Source organism: Cololabis saira, chromosome 12 (genome assembly GCF_033807715.1).
Source record: "Cololabis saira isolate AMF1-May2022 chromosome 12, fColSai1.1, whole genome shotgun sequence".
Classification (NCBI taxonomy): Eukaryota; Metazoa; Chordata; class Actinopteri; order Beloniformes; family Belonidae; genus Cololabis; species Cololabis saira.
This window is the reverse complement of record NC_084598.1, coordinates 11597832-11623500: the sequence shown is the minus strand read 5'-3', so window position 1 is coordinate 11623500 and position 25669 is coordinate 11597832. Positions and strand designations below refer to the sequence as shown.

Sequence of the window (25669 nt, the reverse complement as noted above, 5' to 3'; positions counted from 1 at the left end):
TAGCCTTTTAGTGACATACTATATCTGTAAATACGTTTTTTTTGTGTAATGAAATGCAGTATGTGGGATACAGATGCAGGCAAAATGGCAACATTTGTGCTGAATTCTACCCCAGGAAGTGAGCAGAACTACCTCTTATTCTACCCTGCTTGCTGGCTGTTGCAAATAACAGAAATATTTCCTCCCTCTTTCCTGTCTTTTTCTCTTTTTTTTTTTTTCCTCTTTGTAATCCCATCCTGATTTTCCAGGAGTCTCATAAGGTCTCGAAACCTCTCCAGTTCTCCTGGTCAGTGCGATCTGCTTGTGTCAGGCCTCTGCCAAGGATGACATATTTGTGTCAGAGCCTGATCTCATTCCCGTCCGAGCAGTCGTACGCTCGCTGGCTCACCAGCATTAATGTGGAGCGGTGTAAATGCAAACAAGCGTGGAGGAAATGCACCGGCGGTGTCTGCGGAGTCAGACGTCACGCCGTTCAACTACAGTTTGACCTTGTGGGGGGGAAACTGGCTCTTCCTGGTGGTGGTCTGGTCTTGGTGGGCCACTTTGTCCACAGCTCTGGCTTCCTGCCTGTCTCACACTGCTGGCCGGGCTGCTCGCTGGGCCTCAGGTGATCCACAAGCAGATTATGGAAACAAACAAAGCGTGTTTGCATTCTCCACATGGTGAAATGACTTCAAGTTGCCGAGCACACTGCTACATTGGGTAGCCATTCGTGCATCAGCAAATCATAATCAATATTATCAACTGACCAGTGCTGTATTTTCACAAAGCGCTGCGAAAACCCAGATCATAATAGTCATCAAAAAGCATTCCTGCCTTTGAGTTTGGGGTGAATTTTTGGGTCTCCATGAGTGCCGTATGGCACTGGCACAGTATGGAAGCAAACCCAGTCAAAGGCAAAGAGGAAAGCGGCGCTTTGTGGCAGCCGTGCTGGCTCTGCTGCAGACAGACAGACAGTATGGCTGCTGGAGAATTAGCCACCGAGCAATAAGACTGCTGAGCAGAGAGGGAAAACATCAAATCCCTTGCAGTTATAGTCAGTGTTTGAAATGCAAATGAGCAGTCGGTGCTGGGTCCTCTGTAGTAGACCCCCTGTTGTGCAGGAGGGGGGGGGGGGGGGGGGCATTTTCTTAAGGGATTGCAAAACAATATTTGAGCTGACCATATCAGCTCTTTAAGCAGTGGTCACACAAATTTGATAAATGGTTTGCACCTCCAGTGGCTGAGATCACTGCAAGGGAACATGCCATTTTAGGTCTCCGTGGACTCACATGAAAATCATTCAACCAGGGACTGTGGCGTTTCCATTTACACATCAGAAAACAGCAAATTAAACAATAAATATGTCTAACACAGACCGCATTCGTTGATTTTTTTTTTTTTTTTTTTTTTTTTTCCCCAGTGATGTTTGTGTATCCATCTATATTCATGAGACAGTTACTAGAGGCTGATTTGTTGTGAAGCATTCTACTGGGCTTTTTCGTAAACTTCAAGGTGACAATGCGGCACTCGGCCGCGGCTTGTGGAGGTGAGTGGGTTTGAGACCTCACTGTAATGCAAGTCACAGAGCAGTGTGGAGCCGAGGAAGCAGCCAAGCCGAAGGCCTGAAAGAAACAGGCTTGTTTGTGCCTCGGAAAATAGGCTGCTGGTAGGGGGATCTTTGTTCTGCCGAGAAAGTGATGCTGAGCCTTTGTAGTCGCAGGACCAAAATCCACTGCTTTTTGCACAGATGCCATCCTGCCTCTCTACTCACTTTTGCAGCCCGATGATTGTGACCGATTTGAATGTGATATGATATTAGGTGATAAAACGGCAACAGCAACTGCGGTAATGATTTGATCAAATGTGTCATAAACTACCATTATAGAATTAGAATTAGAATGTCTTTATTGTCATTTTTACAGGTACAACAAAATTGGATGCTATCTTTAAGGTGCATGGTTAAAAAAAAAAAATAGATATATTAAAACAACAACTATAAAAATAAATACTCTCTAAAAGGACACAAACAGGAAGACAACATACAGGTATTGCACGATTCTATGGCAGGTATTGCACGGTTCGGTCAGTATTGCACATGGAAAAAGTCAGTTTGAGTATTTAGCAGTATTGAGTGTAGTTAAGGCTCTGGCATAGAAACTGTTCTTGAGTCGGTTTGTGCGTGATTTCAGTGTCCTGAAACGTCTGCCTGATGGCAACAGTTCAAAGAGTGAGTGTCCGGGGTGAGATGGGTCCTTGATGATTTTCCTGGCTTTCCTGAGACACCGGTCACATTATGACCTGAAAAGGCCTGAAAGGGCTCAACTTTTTGGTTGCAATACTGTTAATATTGTGTAATTAACAGCATTCCTACTCATATTAACTACTTTCAGCGTGGTTAAACCTATATTGAACAGTTTATCTATAGTGAGATTCTGGGTGATAACTATTGACAATCTTACTATACAACAAATGTTTTGCTTTTATTTTATCATTAGCATAAGCCCAACAAAGTCCTGGGGCTGCTGGCTGGTGTGAACTGGCTTCTCCTGCCTCAGGTTTTTGGCTTTGCCCCTAAGTTCCCCAGCCCTCCTCTGTGTTTCAAAGCATAAACAAACACGTCTAATCTTCCCCAGCTACACAAATATCTCCAACAGCGGACTATTCGGCGATCATCAGGGTAAATCTTGTATCATTATCCTGTGAAATCTGTTAAGACCTATTTAAGCTCTCAGAGGCGAGATCTGTGACAGCGGCACACATACGGCGCACATGCCTCCCCAGACATGGCTCGCGGTATTTATATGTGTGTCTACATTTCAGTGTGTGTGCGTTGAAGCTGTTAAAGACGTCACCCTCTAATCACTTTGCCCCTACGGTGTCACTTCTTACAATAAGGACAGATGTTTATGGGATGTATACACCAAGGTCTTTCAGAAATTGCAGGAAAAAAAAAAACATAATGCGACTGGAAGAATTTCCTGTGAAACATTAGGAAGAAGCATAGCTGCTATGTTATTTGTACAAACCACTCCCACATCCTCATAAGTCACCTTACAGCTGGCCGTGCGGCTCGGCAGAGAGGATGCAAACACTTCCTACCTAACAAGCAGCAGAATCCGCCCTCACCTCCCTCCCTTTTCCTCCCTGAGGTGAAACATGCCACAGTAGCGGACTCTGCGGCCGTCCGTTCCAGCCACAAGGCTACGTTATCTCTGTCCACCACTCCCAGCTATGCAGCTCCCATAGCAGCAGCACACAGAAACACAAGTAGCTTGGCTAATCATTTCACTAGCAGGGACATTCTGGCAAACAAGAAGTGGAAAGAAAAAAAAAAAAAGCTATAAAGTCTCTGCCAGAGACACCCCTGCATAAAATTTTCTTAGGATTTCCTGCTGCTCTCAAGTCACGCTTCTCCCTTTTTATGTGCCATGTTCAAAGCCAAAAAACTAATGTGAGATCTCCACAAATGCTTGCTTTTATTATTCGGTTCAGGGAAAATCCTCGGCAACAAAAAAGCAGGCGATGCACACGGAGTCATGCGGGGGAGTTATAGAAGAAACTGGTAAATACATCAGGATGCCACAGCTCCGTGACCCTGCAGCGTGCAGTGTGTTTGCTTGTTCATCTATGTCTCCGTGGTGGACTCCAGACTGCGTCCACGTGACACGAGCCCAGCAGGTGTGGTGACAGGCCGCAGCTGAACGGTGTCCCAGCAGGTCAAAGGGTAACTGGGAGGTATTTCTGCGGGGAATTTACAGCCGAAGACCAAGGTGCAGAGGGAGGATCTTACACTAGATGACTTTACTGATACACGTTGGTGCCTCGGCGTCCTGCTGTCGTAGTACAGACGCTTCTGACGCTGTCTGTCATGGCTCTTTATGAAACCTACACTTGCAAATGTTTTTTTTTTTATTATACTTTTTTCCCTATATTTAACTTTGCCAGGTTGATTTTCTGTATTTCATTGCCGTGCTTAGTGTAACTGTGCTTGTGTCCGTGGATCTCTGATCCAGACTGAGAGCAGCGTCCCTGCTGCTATGCAAAGCTTTACAGCGCTCTCAAAGGTATCAAGCTAATGGGGGCAATGCTGAACATGTGAATACTTCTCTGCTGTGCATCCCAACGATGCAGAGAAGGAAGGCGTGCCTTCCCCAGGCTGCTTAGCCTGACCGTATCTGTCTGCCTGCTCCCCAGGGTCGTCAAAGAAGAGATTTCCGATGACAACGCCAAGCTGCCGTGCTTCAACGGGAGAGTCGTGTCGTGGGTGAGTGAGAGGGATGCTGGAGCCGTACTGCCACTCTTCCCTTACCTCAGTTCTGCCTAAACATTTGTGGAGCACACTTAGTTTGAGTAAATGCGGCCATGTGACACCTCAACAAACGATTTTAAACACTTGCTCTCACGGTTCAGCTATAGAGTAAATAAATACAACAGATAAACTTGACCTCCATTGCGAAATACTCGAAGTTAGGGCTGGGCGATATATCGAGATTTTAATATATATCGATATATTTTCAAACACGATATGGTACGAGACAATATCGTTTATATCAATTTTATTTTATTTTTTTTTATTTTTTTTTTACATTTTTTTTTTTTTAATGATTTTGATATAGCTTATTTTGTGACAAATTGACTTGAATGTTTTATTTGAGATTTGCACAAATGTTTTGTTATTTGCACAACTGTCAACCTCAGTGGAAAAGTCTGCCTGTTACTGTCTACATTGTATTAATTACAGTGTATTTTAATTTAATTGTTATGCAGGAAAGGGATATTTGTTTTATTTTATTCAAGAAGCATTTTTATTCTATATATGCAGGCAGTTTATTTTTATTTCATTTGTTTTATACATTTTGATATTGTGCAGACCTCTGTTAATAAAGGAACCTGTGTGACATTTGGCACGAGGCTTTGTATTAAAACTGACTGTTTTTTAAGGGTTTGCCTCAGAATAAAATGAAGCTAACAGAGATGCTATGCTATAATGCTTTGGGGAAACCCCAATTATGGCACAGAAAAAATATCGATATATATCGAGTATCGCCATTTAGCTAGAAAATATCCAGATATGACTTTTGGTCCATATCGCCCAGCCCTACTCGAAGTACATTTAAGACGACTAAAATGAGAAGTCCATCTCCTGAAATTTGATGGTTACTTACTCCATTGAGCTTGGTAGTATTTTGTTATTATGGACAACAAGATTCCTTATGGGGGCAATAAAGCCTGGCGGTCTGGCGGTGTTGGGGGGGTTTACATCTCAATCACTGCGTTCTCAGTCAAGACAGAGGTCTCAGGTTAAAGCTCTGCCGTCCAATATCGATCTAAAACTAAGAGCTAGGATATATGATTTAGTTTGACTGGTTGTGTTATTCAATCTACTTTTTGTCTTTTCTTTTTTTAATAATGCCTCATAGCAGAGATTTTTTTTACTGTATTGATCGCTCAGAGGAAAGTCATTATTTTGCGAGCTTCCCTCCACAGGGAGGTCAGAGGTCAGAATTAACCACACAGCGCTGTCTGTGCACTTGTTAGAGACAGTCTTGATCAATACCTCTTAATTAGTGTCAATACTCTGACAACAGGAGGAGACGCCTTGACTCATTGTCAAATGTGATCTCACTGTTGGTCTCAACAACCAGTTGGTTTAAATTCATTATCCTCATGATTCAAGAAATGACTTTTATTGCGTTGTAAGGTTGACACCTTTATTCAAACAAACGATAGACTTTAAAGGTCATGTATCCTCTTGATTCATTATTTAAACCAGAGTCCTCTGGGCATTTTTAACTGGAACACCCTTTCACAATAAGAGCTTTAAGTGAGCCGCTGACTTCAGCAGTCACGTTTTGCATGTGAGGTGTTCGTGTATTTTGTTTTACAACTGTGTACAATCAACATGTGCTGAAGGGTGAAAGGATTGATAAATCATTTCATTCAAATTTTGAATTAATCAGTAAAATGTTTTGTTTATCCCATGACCCTGAAAAGGAAGAAGCGGGTCCAGATAAGGCAGGGATGGATGTTTATTTGTGACATTTCAGCTACTAATGAAACATCACAGTCCCAGGTCTGAAATGATTTCTTCCTTCTAGAAAAAGTATCCAGTCATTATCTGTCATTGTCCTTAATTTGATAGGCACCGATCTATAGCTGTATAAACAATCACAGCAACGTAGTTATATAGCGCCTTCCTAGCCCAAGGACTCCTCAAGGTTGTTCTGTACAGTATACAGCATATATGTACTGTATTTTTCATTTTTAAATGTATGAAAATGAATATTGAAACAATGTCAAAATGAATTTTTCAACCAAATTTTTGTTTAAAACTTAATTAAAAGCAAACAAGGAAAATATTCATTTTAAAAGTAATCAATGTTGACCCTATTTAGATGCTTTGAAGGCATAATCAATATGAGAATCACATTCACTGCACATAATCCATTAATTGATTCCCTATACGTGCATTTAGGATACTGCTGTTTGGAGTTTATCCCAGTAGATATTTACCAAGAGGCGAGGTACACCTTTGCAGGACACGACAGATTCACAGCTCTGTCAATATCAGTGAGCTAATTCACTAGTCCCATGTTGAGGTTTGTTCATTCAATCATGGAAGGCTGTCGACAGCTTTAAAACAAGAACTCTGACGGTATGTTTTCATTGGAGAAAAAGACAAACCTGTTAATTGATCAGTGCACCCCTTCAAGTTTTTTTGTGGTAATACTGTCAGAGTTAATGAAGGAAAAATGCTTTTATGATGTAGTTATCCACAAAACTGAAGAAGAAGAGAGAGACTGTGCACATTTTGAAGTCAAACATATGCAGCAGGCACAGCCGAAAATGAGCGTTCTTCAAAAGGACCACCAAAGAGTAGCCCACTAAGAATCCAGTGACATCACGGTGACGCCTGTCAATTCCAAAGCTCCAATTACACCAATCATAGTCCACAAACTTGTTGGTCTGTGCAGTGGTGTCTGCTTTAACTTTCATTATTGTGACAAAGATAAAAGGATGCTCATTGTGCATCCTCCTTTGTACTGTCAGATTACTCTGCGCTGTGCTTTCTCTGCAGCTTCTGTGGTGTTTACAATGTGTCTCAGGTTGTTTAACCACAGCAAAGCTTCTTTGCAGCATATGATAGTTTTCATGGTAACTTGTGCTCCTGAAGCATCTTCCTTCCTCACTATGTATGTTTACGGTTGATTTTGCACATAGTGTACATCAATTGTTCTTGATCTCCTGTTTATACATTAAGACAACTGCATCTTCTTTTTTTTTTCATGTTTCTTTATTGGGTAGTCCATGTAATGCATATTACACAATAAAACATTTTTTTAAAGGGTTCGACAGAATACCCCGTTTTATATTTTACCACACACACAAAAAAAGACAAGTAAAATAAATAAGGACACAAAACTTAACATAACAAACACCCCAAAACACACACACTGCAAAATACGTAATTGTAAACAGGTCCCAAAGTAAGTACCAATTACCAATCAAACTCTGACTGAAGACAATAATAATAGGAAAAATAAAGTAATAAAATAAAATACAGGACACACAAAACAAAAAAAAACAAAAAAAAAGATAAATAAATAAAAATTTAAAATAAACAGACATAAGAGGAACCCTAAAAAAATAGACATGGTTATCAATATCATACTTCTCTATAATTAAATTAAATCAGATTAAATTAATCTTCCAAGGATGCCAAAGAATTGCAACTGCATCTTCTAGCTAAATTCAATCGTATTTACTTCAACTGCTCTTCCTCAGTTGGTCCTGGCAGAGAGTGCACACTCCGATGGAGGATCCCAATGTACGGAGAGCCACCCAGACCTCCCCCCTCCCCTGGAGAGGACAGGGGGCATCGGAGACTCACGGCCCCCCTCCTTTCAGTAAGTAGTCATAGACGCACTGTTACACCCAGGCGTGTTGGCAGATGTTTTTTCGAGCGCACAGTTCTGCGCACACAGCCTGTTTTCATTCTGCATTGTGCAATGTGAGCTAATTAAAATGTGGATAGTTCAGCAAAGAGAGCCATCAACATCATCATCATCATCGGCCCGCACGGGAGGTGTAGGTGGCTGCACGGCCGGCGTGTTGAAGCAGCATTAGCTAAAGCTGGAGTGTTGGAGCATGCACCCTTCACTCTCACACGACCATAGAGAGAGGCATTAGTCTGTCCATCTATGCAAACATGATGTGTGTGCCGACAGTGCTGCTCATTCTTGAAATAGCCGTTGCAGCAGAAACATCTTCAGGCAAATACTTGCACTCAGTGAAATTCAGTGTGTTCAGTCACTCGGAGCATTCATCCATACTCGCTTAATAAAGGCATGCATGGCCCCCGAAAAACACATCGATGCTTCAAATGTCACAAATAGAGATTTTCTTCACAGCTTGACTGTAGGTTACCGGTCACCAACGCTTAAAACTGCCATATTATAAATTATCACTGCACCAGCCAAGGACAGGTCTCTTTGCTAAATATAGCTGGGAGGGCAGTAAAGGCGAGGGTTGTTGCCATTTCAGCATTAGGGCAATATGGCTGGGTCTATACTGAGAACATGCAATCTGTCATGTCTGGGTGTACCTCTCTTTCCAGTGTTTGACATTTCAGCTCAGGTTCGCCCTCTGTGGACTGCTTCCCGCTGTTTGCCTGTCAACTGTTCTGATGCTTTTATTGTTCCCAGCCAGCATTCACTGCTGCCACCTTGTGGGGTGAAGCGGCGGTGTGTGCCGGCCCCTGGCCTCACGTCATTTCCCTTCCCCCCCTCCCTCACTCTCCCTTTCTCTTTAGGTCGGACGGGCAGGCTTTTTTCTCTTTGAGAAACAGCGTAGTGTATTCCCTATAGTGCTCCTCCCCTCTCTCTGAAATGAATCCAGTCTTCCACCCTTTACCATTCTCTGTAAATAGCTAGAATATCATTACCCCTTCATTTTCTCTTTGTGCTTTATTCATGCATTTCATGTGTTTGTCAGCATGAATGGCTGTATTTGAAGAATAGGTGTTTTGGGGCTGTGAATGGACACAACTGATGTGCCTCTGCTTGGTAATCCGGATTAAAGCACGCACCTCTTTCTTTCCCAAGAGGGAGGAATGGACGATTGGCAGCAGTTGGGAGAAGGGGAATTAAAAGGGGGGTGGCATTTGTTCACAGCTGCAGCCCTGCCTCCCGGATAATCTCTCCTCAGATCAGCAGCCACCGACAGCCTCACAGACGGGCGGCCGCTGCTGCATCCATCATCACATTGCTGTCCAATCACTTTTGATAAAAAAATGCATCCAAAAAACGGCACGTCTTCAGTCATATTTGCATACGTGCACTGACCTGAAGTCGTGCCCAGGTGCAAACCATCTGTACTTTGCAGCAGAAGCGTGTAAGCATGCCCCATTAAACACTTTATCCCGCTGAGTGAACACGGCAGACACAGCATCCTGTCTGCTCGTTGGGATTTAATTTGCATGGATCAAACTCACACTGCTGCTGAGGTATGATGAGCAGTGTTTTTAAACAAGAGCCAGCGATGTTCACGCACATGTTTCCATATCATGCCTCTTTAGTTTAGATGCTGTCAACATGCAACCATTTGCAGGTGAGAGCTGCCATTTGAGCAAAAGCATGAATACATGCACGAAATCGAGTTTTGGTCCTTCACGCGCTTGTAAGCTAGATGTTGCTCACATGCCTAAGTGTGTGTGACAGGCTTGACAAGACCGGGCAGAATTCTCACCAGCTTCGGGTTTCCTCGCAGCCCGGTGCTGGTGTAAGTCCCTTAACTTCGGTGCCTGGGGCCACCGGGTTTCCAGCCCTCTGACAGATTAACAATCTGCCACCTGCCAGCCCCTCCACAACCCTCACGCTGCTCCCGGACCTTAAGTGCACGGCAGAGCTCATTGCTAGGCTCACACCTGATCTGCCACCTCTCACTTTTTATGCAATCTTTCATTGTCCACTCTCTGTCTCCCTCCCAGTCATGCTTCAGGCACCATCTGGGCTTTCAATAGCTCTCATTAATGCTTGTATTGTCCACAATGTCTCCCCTCTCAGGGTATCTGGTCATTAATGACACTTAGTGGAAAATGCATCACATACCAAGGAACAAAGCAACTGCTATATTTTGGCTGGAGGGACTGAATTTGAAGCAGAGACATGATATCAGTTTCATAACTTCCCTAAAGCTGAGAGGCAGGCAAACACATATTTTAACGGAGAGAATTGCACTGTGGATTATGTGCAGCAGCGTTGGATGCGGGCTGGCTGGAGAAATGAGTTTTAACACTTCATCTGACAGAGACATAAATAGAGGGAGTGTGTTTTGTGCATGATTTTAGATCTGACTGAAGCTTTCCCACGCGTGTGTTGCAGCGCCAATGCAGTGAGCAGCCGCGACGGCCTGGACACAGAGACGGGGACGGAGTCTCTCCTGAGCCACCGCAGAGAACGAGAGAGAGAGCGCGCGCGCAGGAGAGCCCGAGAAACCGAGCGTGAGTATTATCAGCCGGGAACAGATGGATCCAAAAAACAGCAGAAAATAAATCCAATTATCTCGTCCTCACAACATCGCTACATTTCAGTACCTCTTCATTTAACTCTCGTACTTGCTCACAAGAAAACTATAGTCAGGCAGTAGACATGCTATAAGATAGAGGCCCTGGGGACACAGTGGTGTTTACCATGCCAAACCAAGAGACACATATCAACTCTTAGAATAAAGAAAATAAGAAGTGAATGAGTTCACTAAGTGGAATTTACCGTCTTTCCCAGTGTTCCCCTGCCTCCCGTGTGTGGCTAAGGTTTATGGACAGAGGGTGTTTTCTTCTCGCAAGTCACCCTCTTAGTCGTCGAGGATGATTATACCCTGTCAGGGCACAGTGGTGCTTTGGGGAAATGTCAGAGAGACATCTGCTGCAGCTATTGTCGAAATATAAATGGAGTCACGATAATACAGTCTATGAGGAAAATACATTAAAAACATCTATGTTGAGATGATCATTTACACAAAACAGGTTGCTTTTATCACAGGAAGCACCCAAACCCATTCTGCTGCTTGCACTGGGGTTTTTATTTACAGCTAAAACAGTTAGCGCCGCTGATCTGCGTCTGGTCCCCTCCTGTTCTCTCCTCACAGCGAGCCTGGCTCTTTGCATCCTGCGCTGCAGGATCATTAACCAAATACTCATTAATTTATGTGCTGCAATTAGTATCACAGAGCATGGCATCAGGCTGGGGTTGTAGGAAGGGCTGTAACTGCACCACAAACAGGAAACACATGAAACTGTGCCGTAGCTGTCTGACTGCATGCTCATATTTAACGACTTAATCAAGAGTACTGGTGCATCTCATGATGGTGATCTCTACTTGGCACAAGTCAAGACACAGACATGAGCATCTGTAGTTTACGGGTAGGAATTAGGGCTGTTTGATTAATCGATTTTAAATCGTAATCGCGATTATGTAATTAGAACGATGTTAAAACGTGAAAATCGTAAAATCGATTTTTCACTTATTTTTTTTTAATTTTTTTATTTATTTTTTTATTTTTTTAACCTTGTCTGCACACATATTAATGATTGATACCATATTAATGATTGATGGAAATACCTCTCAATACCTGCGACAAGTGCCCCATGGGAGAGGCTCTTTAGTGTAGGAGGGGGCGTTGTAACATGCCACCGGGCATCCCTCAAGCCAGATGCGGTAGACCGGCAAAAAACTTGCAAATGTGAATAGCAAATGTAATGACTGACATTACACACCTCTACCTCCTTCATGGGTTGCATTATTATTTAGCATGCAAAGACCCAGTTTAGTTTAATTAGAAAATGTCTTGTTTTATTTAATTGGAAATATAACTTACTGTATGTTTGCAAGTGCTGATTTGCTGATTTTTTTTTCAGAGATAAAACTTTATATTTTATTATATTTTTTAAAACTTTTTTTCAACTTATTTTACAGAGTTTTGCACTTTATTCATTCATTTTTGGTTTAATAAGAGCAAAGTTTGCACTTAAAGCCCAATGGGGCAAATCTTCAATAAAAAACTGCATATTTGAAATCATTTTTTTGCCTTTTGTCAATTCACAAAATAATCGTAATCGTAATCGAAAATCGGTTTTTGAGAGAAAAAAATCGAGATTTTATTTTTGGGCAAAATCGAACAGCCCTAGTAGGAATGTGACGAAATGCAGCAACGTATGAGTTGTTCTCCATCCTCATCAGAAGGTAAACACTGTCGCAATTACTTAAAGATCACTTCATCTCCATCAAATCCACAGGCGCTCGTTCTGCCTCCTTAGCCTCACATCTCGTAGCCTTGTGGCTTGTCTGCAGTAATTGAGTGAAACCAACAGGAGAGCAGGGTGGGTCCCTCCTGACCCACCGGCAATTCTGAGGCTCATAAATCCGGCAAGCGGCGCCCGGTGAAGTGTAATTCAGTTTGGTTCATTGAGAAGGCTAGGAAGAAGGAGCGCGTAGCGCCGCCTCCGTGCCCCTGTGCCCCCGTCCCCCTGTCCCTCGCTGCCTGCAGCATCAGCAGCAGCAGGAATTCCCCTGTCACCTTATACACTCGCACAAAGTAACACTGTCTCTGCGTGGGAACGCACACACGCAGGGAGGACTTCAAGTGTACAAACCTGGGACACAAATCCATTCTTGTTTGCCTTGCGTTCCGTTGCAGTTGAGGATGAATGAAGCAGAACATTTAAAGAGCGTTAACAGGTGTACGACCAGGAAGGCAACGTGGAATACAGGGAATGCTCTTTTCTGTGTCTGCCAGGTCACAGAGATCATGTAGGAAGAAAGAATCACTGTGATATTTCCATTGCTGCCAGGATTAAGGTCAAAGAAGACATAGAAAAAGCCAAAGTGCTTATGCTTGTATCAAAGCATTAACACAAAACAGACGGGGAGAAAACAAACAGCTGGTGAACTTAAACCGTCCTCTGTCGTGACAGACGTTTTCAAATGTGCATGACATCTCTGGAAACGTTTGTGGCTTTTAATAACCTGATGGTTTTTTCACCTGAGAAAGGGAGAGAGAAGAGGGCAGAACATCATCTCAAATCCCATATTATCTGTCTGTGGTGGAGAATCCCATCCTGTGATTGGTCGGTCGTAGATTAGAAGTCACTCTACTGTATGGTTGCGTGCTGTGGCAGAGAGGGAGGAGGGAATACTTTCTACTCATTCTTAGCTCACTTTGTCTGTGCACGGGATGAAGGCACACGGTCGGCTGTGGTGAGAATTTGTCGTTTAATGTTCCATAATAATTGCTACTTGAATATGTAATTTGATACGGTTGATTTTTATTTGGTAGTCAGTCTAATGTGGATTTTATTTCTGTCATTTCAAAGTTCCGGGAAGTTACAGAAAACGGAAGGGCTTACGCTCTAGAGCTTTTATTATTATTATTCTAGATGAATGCTGTCTCTGCAGTATTCTCTCATCACAAAGCAGAAGTAACTTATTTAGATTGTTGCAAAATGTAATATTTGACTTATTTTTGGATCATGGGTTTTCTTGCATTTTTTTTTTTTTAAATAGATGCATCACAACTTCTGTAAAGGTCATGATTCAGAGTTTCACATGTTCAGTAGAAGACTGACTTTGCTGTTTGACTCATAATTATCACTTCTTGTTGTGAATTACTTGCACGTTTAGAATACTTTATTCTTATTGTCCACTATTGTCACTGTCTCTGTCGTAGATAAGCTGCGAGGGCTGTGATCAGCCAGCTGCTGGGCTGAGACTGTCTGGGGCTCAAACAGGTTTTTAAAGAGCAGCTAACAAGCAGAGCACGGCTCAAAGTCACACATTTTCAGTCTGGCTCGGTGAACCTGCACACTTAGTTTTTTTTTTTTTTTTTTCTGTCTGGCGGGAGTCATCTTAGCGCAGGATATAATAATCCCGATGACAGTGAATGTCAAGTCGCTCTGCTTGCTGAGTGTTTAAGTGCAGTAGTGCCAGATTTCATAAGAGCACAGCGTGGGCGGAGCTAGCCATGGAAACCCCTGCGCTGCTGGAATGCTTTGCTTGCTCAGGGCAAATCCGTTGGCGACCACACCCTCTTCGCCTCAAGAGGCCTTTCCAGCCAATCCGTTGTTACCCTGCGACCGCACCACCTCACCTGCAATGTACGTATGGAAATCGCCATTTTTGGAAGTCAGTCTATGCAGAGCTCTGCACAGTTAGGCTCTGGACTGAAAGAGTTTATGTTTGTGGAGATCATCAGAGTTATCACAGATTAAAGTCCCACTCGGGTTTATTTACATAAATATATACAAATATATATATATACAAAGCAAAGAATAAGTCACTCCCCTGGCACATACAAAACCTGTTTAAGGATAGAGATGGGCAATATGAGTTAAGGGGGGAACATAATCTCAAACAACCAACAGTTAAAACAACACTTAAAAGTATTCAGTTACAGGGGCTAAGTTGTGGAATAGCTTGCCAGATAATCTTAAACAAAGTAAAAACATCATACAGTTTAAAAATAGTTTAAATCACACCATGATTGGTAAATACCAACAAGATTGAAGAATAAGATGCAAGAGAAAGAATTATGGAATTATGCAGGTAATAATTACTGATCTTTTTGTCCTTGTTTTAATCGGGACTATTTATTATTTATTTTTCCTTTTTTCTTTTCTTACTGGTTCTTTGTTGTTACATATATTTTTTTTGTGTTTTGTGTCTGCTTCTTTTTTGGGTGGAAGTGCTAGAAAGCATTTGTTGTCGAAAGTGTAAATAATAATAATGAGAAGGTTAAAGGGTAGGTATTTATAAGCTCAGAGCTTCAGCCTATTCCTTTTTGATCCAAATGATTACACGATATGCTATGAATGAGTGTACCATATTGAGCACATGATCGAAATAAATAAATAAATAATTTATGTTGCTGTTACTCCCTTTGACATTCTGTCACTCTCCCCAACTCTGACCCCTCCTGGTTGTTTCCTCGCGTCCTGATCTTACCGTGCAGCCAGCAACACCAGCTCCTGTCATTGCTCCTCTGCTCTCTCTCACCACAGTCCCCCGCATCAACGGCCACTCTAAGTCGGAGCGAACTGCCCGGGACTCAGCCATGGGTTACGACAGCGCCTCAGTAATGAGCAGCGAGCTGGAGTCCAGCTCATTTGTTGACAGTGAGGAAGACGAAGATGCTAGCAGGTAACACTCTACCCAACATCAGCATCTGCTGCTCTGCCGTCCAAACACTCACACTCTGTAGCTCTGAGAAGGATTTATTTGTGCTTATTAGGATTGGGCGATATTTTAGCGTTCACGATATACCGTCAAAAGAATTCCCCACGGTAAGAGTTTGTCATCTTGCGGTAAAAACGATAAATTCAAAAAAAAAAAAAAAAAAAAAAATCACTGGGTTTGTATGTGTATATTTATGTATGTGTATGCATATGTATGTGTATATATATGTATATATATTAAATATAGTAATAATGCACATATATATACCTTTGGTTTCTCCCGTCACGGTATCAATCATTAATATGTGTGCAGACAAGGTTAAAAAAAAAACAAAAAAAACAAAAAACAAAAACAAAAAAAAAAAACGATAAATTCCCGTTGATGACGTTTTTGTGTAAAGTCAGATTTATGGTTCTGTGTTAAATCCACGCACAACATACGTGAAGGAAGGAAGAAAGGAAGAAAGAAAGAAATGAGCCAGAAAGAAAGAAAGAAAGAAAGAAAGAAAGAAAGAAAGAAAGAAAGAAAGAAAGAAAGAAAGAAAGAAAGAAAGAAAGAAAGAAAGAAAGAAAGAAAGAAAGAAAAAGGATAAATTCCCATTGATGTCGTTTTTGTGTAACAAACATGGCGGATCTGAGTCATTAAAGTTTGGCAGTACAGGTGTAACTCATTTAATTGGTTTTTATTAATTCAATTTAATTGGTGTAGTTTAGTAGCATTTAGTATTCTTTTAGAGCAGTGTTTTGGGGGCTCCAAAGACTGAATGTGGTGATAGATTTATAGTTACAAAGGTGGAGTTGAATTGGTATTTTTTTTATCGTAATTTTTATCGTTATCGGGATAAATGCCAGAAATTATGGTGATTAATTTTTTAGTCCATACCGCCCATCCCTAGTGCATTATTGCTGGTCAGAATCCACTGGTGCTAAATCATCCAATTGGAATCATTTCTGATTTTAATATGTCGTTGAAATGTAATGGAAACATTTGTCTGTGCTCACAGGAACTGGCTCTGTTAGTATCAGCATTGGACAGTGTGCAAATATTCCCTATTAAATGTCAGATCTCTCCCCTCACTGAGCTCTTCCAAATATGCAGAAATGATTGAAAACCTGTTTTTATCTCCTCGTTTCCCCCCGTGCTTCTAATCTCCCTCTATCTTTCTGCGTTTCAGGCTCAGCAGTTCCACAGAGCAGAGTTCTTCTTCACACCTCATGCGCAGACACAAGCGACGCCGACGGAGGCACAAAGTGGCCAAGATGGACCGGGTACACACTTCTAACACACGTCACTGTCTCTACCTAAATTGCCAATGACGCTGAAACAGATGAGAGCGCTGATTGGTATCGACTTCATGTCGCTTTTATTTACAATGAGCTCACTGCAAATCTCCCTGCTTCCCCAGTCTTCATCCTTCAGCAGTATAACAGACTCCACCATGAGCCTCAACATCATCACCGTCACACTCAACATGGGTAAACCGCACACACCCTTAAACATTATTTTATCATTTATTCTCCAACAGAATTAGATTTTTGATTTAATCTCTTTAACAGCGGAGTTAACCTTTCTCTTTCCCTTCTTCAAACCCTGACAGAGAAGTACAATTTCCTGGGTATCAGTATTGTCGGCCAGAGTAACGACCGGGGCGATGGCGGCATTTACATCGGCTCCATCATGAAGGGAGGAGCGGTGGCTGCTGACGGCCGGATAGAACCCGGAGACATGCTCCTGCAGGTGCAGCTTTACACATGACAACGGCTTGTTTTTCATGTTCTTCATCATCTTGTGTTTTTTGTGTTAAATGTCAATATTCTGGGTGGAATCACAACACCTCTGCTGTTGCTGTTTGACTCCATCAAAACTGACAGGCTGACACTGACTGCTTATCTGTTTGTGTTTTTGTGGTCTGTTAATAACCACGTTATAATCACTTCCTCGTGAGACTCTTATGTCAAAGTTTTGTTTCCTGTTTTTGTCATTTTTACGTCTGTATGACAAATCTTTGCCAATACGTACTGTATACTAAGAAACTCATGATAGCTGACTGCAATGTGCCGCTGCTCCTTTGACAATGTATGACCATCCATGTGTATAATTTAGCAAGCAGCTTTGGATTTACAGGAATTTAAAGACCTAAGAGTTCAGCAGAGATTATGGTGTGCAAAGTATAAGAGCATAAACACATCTGAGTCCTCTCCAGAGCTCCAAACTAATATTCTAGTCATCAAACACACACACATGCACACGCATTCTCTGTATGTGAAGTGATGCCCTTTGATATAATGGCTTGTTATGTGTGTTAACCAGGTGAATGACGTCAACTTTGAGAACATGAGCAACGATGATGCTGTGAGGATCCTACGAGAAATTGTTTCCAAAACCGGGTAGGCACAATAAGCTCACGTAGCATTTGAGAGGTGTAATGTTACACTTCAAACCCACGTGCTAATCGGGCCGAGTGCTGCATGAACATTCAGAGGATTTAGTGAGTTGTAGAAATCTTGTTGAGAAAGACAGACTGATTTCAGAAAAGTATATTTGTGGCCAGATTTCAGGCCCATCTCTTAATTTGATGTAAAAAGTGGAATTTTAGAGCGATGATCTGCAGATTGTACAACCTGATTGAGCATTAGGCTTTATATACCAACACTCAGCAGCATGATAATGAAATATTCAGGACACGTTCACTTAGATATATATAGAAATATATATATATATAATATATATAGAAATATTCAGCGATTAGCAGGGAGAAGTATAAAATACTTTTCTTGGCAAAAATACCTCGCCTTTCATTCAGTTGATGATTCATGTTGTCCAATTGAAAGCTAAAAGGATTTCACCTATTTCCCTAATGCAAAATTAATAGTAACAACATGTAGTTGACAGTAGTTTTATTCATAAAATAAACTTTGGATGTCATTAATTTCTGTTATCCATAACTTATGATGATTTTTAGTCCTGTGACCTTATTTCCCCTTGTTCTCTGTTCTTCTTCAGCCCTATTAGTCTTACTGTTGCCAAATGTTGGGACCCGTCTCCACGAAGTTACTTCACGATCCCTCGTGGTAAGTCGGGTGAGAGCGCTTTGTTGTAATCAAAGGTTTAATCCAGTCATGTGTATTTGGAATAGTGTAATCGATGCCATGACCCTGAACAGACCTGAACTAGACTGTGTTAAATTACTAGGATTTTATAACGAGATGCCCTTTTTTTTCCCTCTCATTTGAACAGCTGAGCCGGTGAGACCCATTGACCCCGCGGCCTGGATTTCACACACAACCGCCCTGACGGGGCCGTACCCACACTACGGTAAAGACCGTCATCTCCCCCCTCATCCTTATCGTCATAGCACCACGGCCAGTTACCCTGGTATTTACTGAGATTTGATTTATTTGCAGACATTAGGAACCCGAGACAGGTCATGTTTTTTCTGATCAGTTTCAGTTAGTTTCCGTGTATCCATGTTTGTATTTCAAGCCTGCGACACATTCCAAAAATAGTTTCTACCCCAGCACGTAAGCCTTAGAACGGAGGGGGAAGGAAATGACTTGACGTCAAACAGGTAATACCACAAGGTGATTGTAATGACGATTTGCTGAAGAACAAAAATATCCATGAAAGGCTGAAACTTTAAGGAGCAAACGTTCAATCTCAACCTTGAAAATAGGTGTGAGAGAGAATCACTGAAATTTACTAAAACATTCCTCCAAGACAGGTTGGAAGAGATTTGATCTACAATTCATAATATCATTTAACAATTTGAGGAGCCTGGAGGAATTTTAAAACTTAAAGGCAAGAATGCTGATTCCTCAGACGTCTCTTAATCAACAAGTACACTGGTGGAGACTCTCAGTCATACAGGTCACAGTAACCCTCACAGGCTTGAAACAAGGCAACTGGACTTCTTTTTCTTTTTCTTTCTGCAAAATTCCACCAGTCACACGTTACAAAAGCATGATTGGCAAAGAAAACCCTCCAGGTACTGGACCGGCCTGCCTGCCGTCCTGACTTGTCCCCAGCAATGACCCTGTACTTTTGCACACATTCAGACAACTTAAGACATGTTTGCACATAGAATGGGACAAAATAACAACGGAAACAGTTCATGGCCTGGTATCCTCAATGGCAGAATACCGTTTAAATGTTCTGAGTAGGAATGTCAACATTACAAAGTGGTGAAAGCTTTACTGTCCTAACTTGTTTAGGAATGTGTTGCAGGTCTGAAATGCACAAATAAGATGTATTTTAACATGTGAAATTAAGTTCACGAGAAAAATAGATGAAATGTTCTCATGAAATATATATATCCGTTTATTTTGACTCTTTCCACACATCAGAGTTTGATGACTTGCCTCTGTCAGCAAGTAAAACGGACATGGCAACCATCGTCAAGGTGATGCAGCTTCCTGATTCTGGCTTGGAGATACGAGACAGGATGTGGTTGAAGATCACCATTGCTAATGCTGTCATAGGTACGAAAAACATATCTAAGCTCTGTCGATAAAGGTTTGAGGTTTTCTTTGAAGTGATGTGCCAGATGTATTGTGGATCTTTCGTTTTTGTCAATTCAGTTTACTTTATCAGTCATGGCAAAAGTCATCTCACTGAACTTCTACACAAGAAACCCAGTCCGATTAGTTGCAAGTTGCAAACGTAGCATCTCTATTGCATCTTCTAGCATCTGTTCAGAACAAATCAGCAGGTAGCATCATGTGCGTGTGTGTGTTTACTGCTGTGTCAGGTGCTGATGTGGTAGACTGGCTTTACTCCAGAGTGGAGGGATTTAAAGATCGACGGGATGCACGGAAGTATGCAAGCAGTCTGCTGAAACATGGCTACCTGAGACACACCGTCAACAAGATCACCTTCTCCGAACAGTGCTACTACACCTTCGGGGACCTCTGCCAAAGTACGGCTACTCCTCGTAATGCCTCAGTAATGCGTCTGTATCTTTTCTTTGTGAGGAGAATGACTGTGCTGAATCTCTCCCTCTATGGTCCTGTTTTCTCTCATCAAGACATGGCATCACTCAATTTAAATGAAGGATCCAGTGGCGGCGGCTCTGAGCAGGACACTCTGGCACCGCTACCCCCCAGCACCAACCCCTGGCCTCTGGGCGGGCAGCCATTCCCCTACCCTCCTTTTCCCGCTGCGCCTTCCAGTTTTCCGCCAGGATACTCGGATCCATGCCACAGTTTCCACAGTGGGAGCGCAGGGAGCCAACACAGTGAGGGTGAGCCATAAAGCGGGGGAAGACACCTTCATGCTGTCATTGATTCATGTAATGATCTTACCAAAAATGCAAGATCAAATCAATTAAAGTATCTCTGGCATATGACATCTGTATTAACACATGCCTGACTCGTGCTCTGCTTAGCTTTTCTGACTCTATGAGTTGAAAGTTGACATTAAATTGCCTTCTCTATATTGAAGTGTGTGTATTCTAAAACACGTCCTGTGTTGTCAAGGTCAATCATGAGCATCTTGAGTCATACAGCGGACAGCTCTGCAGTACTGGGTGTGTACACACAGAAAAGGAAAATCTGATCAACCATGTGATTACAAATCATCAGCAAGTCCATCCTTGAATATCAGTCTGAATGATTTTTCATTTTGAATCAACATGTGATAGTGCTGCATGGCTTTTGATATCTGCATCCAATGAGAACCAGGGATGTTTACATACACGCACATACATATGTATATACCTTGTATGAATGTGTGTATGTGTATATAATATATATATATATATATATACATTAGGGCTGGGCGATATGGACCAAAAGTCATATCTCGATATTTTCTAGCTGAATGGCGATACTCGATATATATCGATATTTTTTCTGTGCCATAATTGGGGTTTCCCCCAAAGCATTATAGCATAGCATCTCTGTTAGCTTCATTTTTTTCTGAGGCAAACCCTTAAAAAAACAATCAGTTTTAATACAAAGCCTCGTGCCAAATGTGACACAGGTTCCTTTATTAACAGAGGTCTGCACAATATCAAAATGTATAAAACAAATGAAATAAAAATAAACTGCCTGCATATATAGAATAAAATGCTTCTTGAATGAAATAAAACAAATATCCCTTTCCTGCATAACAATTAAATTAAAATACACTGTGCAATTAATACAATGTAGACAGTAACAGGCAGACTTTTCCACTGAGGTTGACAGTGTGCAAATAACAAAACATTTGTGCAAATCTCAAATAAAACATTCAAGTCAATTTGTCACAAAATAAGCTATATCAAAATCATAAAAAAATATATATATATTTATTTTTTTTATCGATATAAACGATATTATCTCGTACCATATCGCGTTTGAAAATATATCGATATATATTAAAATCTCGATATATCGCCTAGTCCTAATATATATGCATACAAACATACATACATATATATGTACATACATAAGTGGGTGGCCCTGATAATGTTGGTGTCGTCCAAACCAAGCAGCCCAGACCGAATTGAAATGATTGCTTTAATTGTGACGATTGGGAGCGATTCATCCAGACGCCGTCATATCTTGCTTTGAGCCATTCTTTCCATTGATTATTGATTAACCTGCATACTTTGGAGGGACAAAGATGAAGAAAACAAACCCGTCATGTCAGGTTTTGTGCCTTCAAACTGTTGTCGGGTAATGATGTGTCTGCTTCCTTGTTTCACAGAGTGCATGTGTGCATTTTTGTGGGCAGTTTCTCCATCTCTCTTTTTTTCTTTTTGACTGGATGAAAACAAAACAAGCAGCAACAGCCGTGGGTTTATTAACGGCGAGGAGGTTATGAAGCAGTTTTATTAGGGAGTATAAGTCGGTGTGGGAACGTCTGGGCTGGGAGGTGTGTGTAATTCTGTTGTTCCCTCTGTTTCTGCTGGGCAACGGTAGACTGAAGGAGGAGGTAGTCCCAGGACACTGGGGGAACCGGTAAGCCTGCTAACCCCCCCTTTCCTCTTCTGCTGCTCTCAGTTTTTTGCTCACTTTTCAGCCTTCGGTCGTTTTCTGTCCCTCCTCTGTTTCCCCTGTACTCAGCACTCTCCACCAACCATGCTGCAGCTTTGACATGATTTTTTTGTCCTCCGCCAGCCCCATGATTTTTTCCGTTGTTCATGTGTATCCTATGTGTGACTCTCCTGGCAATTGATTCCCCCTCACTGCACCTCTGGGCATGCATTTGTACTGTGCTGGGAGGTGCATGATGCAGGATGATCACACTGTTAGAGGGGAAAAAATGCACCACTTTACCCAGTACTGTCGGGCTCAATGCAAGCGTGGAGGCGTGGGAGTTTTGATTTTGCAACGGTGTGTTACACCTCCATCAGTATGACGCCACAGTGATCACTGTCAGCAATGAGACATCGATAAAGAATATTGATAAGCATGCAAGTTATTGTGAAATATGAGCAAAGTGCTGTACAGACACGTTTTCTGATGCTGGTGTATCATGTTTTTTATTTTTTACCCGTGAATGTTTCAGTGTTTGGAAGAAAATCAGATAAAGCCCATGATATTTGTTGCTGCAGTTGAATCCTTTGAGATAATCATGTTTGCCCTTGACTGTTGACTATGCTCGATTGCATAAAAAAAAAAAAAGATTTGGTCACATCTTAAACAAAGTGAGTGTATACATTTAATCAATGCATAAAGCTGTTGTCTAATGTCAGGCCTTTGGTTTCACCGTTGATCAGTACCACTAGATTGTTCTGAATCTGCTGTAGCTGCTAGAGTTGCAGCTGAGAGTTTTCCGTTTCCTGTTAAATGTACAAATACTGCATAGGTCCCAACTAAACTGGCGCCCCTTTTTTTTCTCTCAACAGGAAGCCGAAGCAGTGGATCCAACCCTAGCGCAGGCAAAGGTAGACGCTCCTCCCCGCAGGAGAAGGGTCAACGGACACCATGCAGTGAGTCAGAGCCGGGCGTCCGCGGAGGGAGGCAGCGCGGGGACAGGTCTGCCAGCCAAATGAGCCATCACAGCCACGCCGTGTCCAGCCACAGTCACACCCGCTCCAGCCTCAGCCACAGCCACTCACATAGGAGCCACGCCCTCTCACACAACCACCCCGCCCTCGCCTACAGCCACACCCCCTTCGCTCAGCAAGGCCCAGGCTCCTGCGCCCAAAGTGAACGAAGCCACGCCTCCTCCTACGGACCGCCGGGCTTGCCTCCTCCTTACTGTCTGGCCCGTCTGGCCCCCAAGACCTCGGTCAGCAGCAGCACCCCCCCCGGAGCTCCCCCTGGGAGAGAGTTAGCGTCCGTTCCTCCCGAGCTCACCGCCAGTCGGCAGTCGTTTCAGCATGCTATGGGCAATCCCTGTGAGTTCTTTGTAGACATCATGTGACATCACAGTGCCTTTTACACACAGTGAGCACAAAACAGTTGTGAACTCACTTACCTCCTCCTCTCTCCCTCGCAGTCTTCTTACCATCTCTTAGTTCAGCATGTAGATACTAGTTCACCCTCTCCACAGCACCCTGCTTTTTGTCCATCTTTCTGAAGTCCACACAAAGGAATCCGGGCTGCAAGAGCACAAAGGAGGGAGTTTCCTCACACACAAGCACAGGTCCTCTGGCTGAAAACCCTCTTCTCTACTGACGTGACTTGTAAAGTTTGTGAAACGTGAATGGTATTCAGTGTGGTGGTGTCTTCAAAGCTGACATACAGAAGTTCTCGGGGTGTGTACCTTGGATGTTTTCTGTTCTGCAAGACCTTTAATCAAGAGTGGGACTGGATCTCAATCCCCCAGACCCGGAACAGCTTCTGTGGCCTGCACTTTTTGGGGCCTGGGTCTCCTGACTCCTGTCCGTGTGCACTCATGAAATCTACACCAAACCTCTGGCCTAGTTTCGTGTACACTGTGGCATTGCCAGACGCTTGTTCGAGCTCTTATTTGCCAACTACTACAGTGCTAACCTTGATCAGTTCACGATTTGTGGATTTCTTCAGCTTCACAAGGGAGGCCCTGCAGCCAGCCAGCCGTTAGATGAACAAGGCTGCGTAGTGCATGACTGTCTCAACTGCTTTAAATAAATTTAATGAATTCATTTTGTTTATTGTATTAGCATTATTGGAGGGAGGAGCTTACCTCTCGCCAATGTTCTAAAGGATGAATCCGTGCACTGGATGATTGTTGTGATGTTATTTATGTGGTCATGTTGCATTGATGGTGTCATACTTTGTCTACTACGGCTGACTGACAGACAATCAGGCACCACCCTTTTGAGTCAGTGGCCAGTCTCCACTGTCGTAGCTGTGCTTTGTCGAATGTATCATTATTCATGTCAATGGCTGAACCTTGACATCCACAAAACTCTGGTTTGAACACATAAGGTTTGCAAACACAGCTGTCAAACTCAATGCATCAACAAGAAGAACCAGTTTGCTGCGGGCATCATAGTTGTCTCCTTTGTAAACCAGCGTGAACTTCATCAAAGGTCAGTGCGATGAAAGCCAAAGCCTCACATTGTGGGGCATATACTCCTCCATAATGTCAGAGCTGCGTGGGATGCGAATTTTCTTATGGTTATCATTGGACTCTTCATAATTTATATTTTAGTTTAAAGCGACTTCAAGGGGAATCCTGGCCTACAGATGATGATCTCCTTGCAAAACAATGGCAAACCCCTGTTGTATCTACTCAGATGTAGCTGCAAGGGGGAAATAACACAACACACACTAGTTTTTTGAGCACTTTTACATTTTGTCTCTCCCTCCCTTTAGTATGAAACACTGTTTGCAATCAAAGCTTTCTCTTTTAATTTTGTTTTCGTTAAAAAAAAGAAAAAGAAATTGTAAATACAAATTTATTATATATATATGAATAAAAATATATATGTTCAAAACACTGTCTGCGATGTCCACATTAATTGTAAATAGACTTGATTTATTTAGCTCTTTCTAGTTCTGTTCACTTCTCATTGGACTTTGCAATTCAAGTTGCCTTCGCCCAAAAGAGTGTTTGGCCCAAAGCCGACCCACGTCTGGTCTTGAGCCACGGTGCTGAACCAGGGTGGGTGAGGCTGTGTAGATTCAGACACATGTCCACCAGACATGGACCAAATCTTCATTTTCTTTGGTCCGTTGGGCACACCTGGCCCTCACAACACTGGCTGTAATACATTTCATCTTATTTTCCGATTTGGGCTACGTCAAGCCCAAACAGCACAATTACAAAACCCAGGATTGGCTAAGTTCGATATCCTTGGGACATCAATTCATTATCTATATGTGCTTATTCCAATTTAGTGCACGGTGATCCGCTGGAGTGTATTTCAGCTCTCCTTGGGCAAAAGGCAGGGGTAGTAGCCCTTCACAGAGCCACATCAGAGCAAACACCCACGCACACTTGAATGCATAAATTGTTTAATTGCCTAGGGACAATCACCAATTCACATGAAATGTGAGGAGGAAATGTGTGGGAGGAGCCGGAGTTACCCGTAGAAAATCCAT

The 25669-nt window shown here is 42.4% G+C and overlaps 1 protein-coding gene across 3 annotated transcripts in view; it reads left to right on the top strand.

Moving 5' to 3' along the window:
• Positions 1–25034, top strand: part of LOC133456856 (segment polarity protein dishevelled homolog DVL-1-like) — a 26401-nt gene extending 1367 nt beyond the window's left edge. The window contains exons 2-15 of one of the 3 annotated variants that reach the window (XM_061735511.1): positions 4177–4246; positions 7768–7889; positions 10365–10483; positions 15035–15173; positions 16384–16477; positions 16615–16684; positions 16807–16946; positions 17520–17596; positions 18213–18280; positions 18447–18524; positions 19553–19687; positions 19957–20124; positions 20233–20448; positions 23041–25034. In XM_061735511.1, the coding sequence (XP_061591495.1) occupies positions 4177–4246; positions 7768–7889; positions 10365–10483; positions 15035–15173; positions 16384–16477; positions 16615–16684; positions 16807–16946; positions 17520–17596; positions 18213–18280; positions 18447–18524; positions 19553–19687; positions 19957–20124; positions 20233–20448; positions 23041–23561 (2017 nt within the window). In that variant the 3' untranslated portion in view covers positions 23562–25034. Of the gene's footprint in view, positions 1–4176; positions 4247–7767; positions 7890–10364; positions 10484–12066; positions 13236–13704; positions 14132–15034; positions 15174–16383; positions 16478–16614; positions 16685–16806; positions 16947–17519; positions 17597–18212; positions 18290–18446; positions 18525–19552; positions 19688–19956; positions 20125–20232; positions 20449–23040 lie in introns of those variants that run through there. The other 2 variants (XM_061735510.1, XM_061735512.1) reach the window with 2 other exon arrangements.
• The last annotated feature ends 635 nt before the right edge of the window (positions 25035–25669 follow it).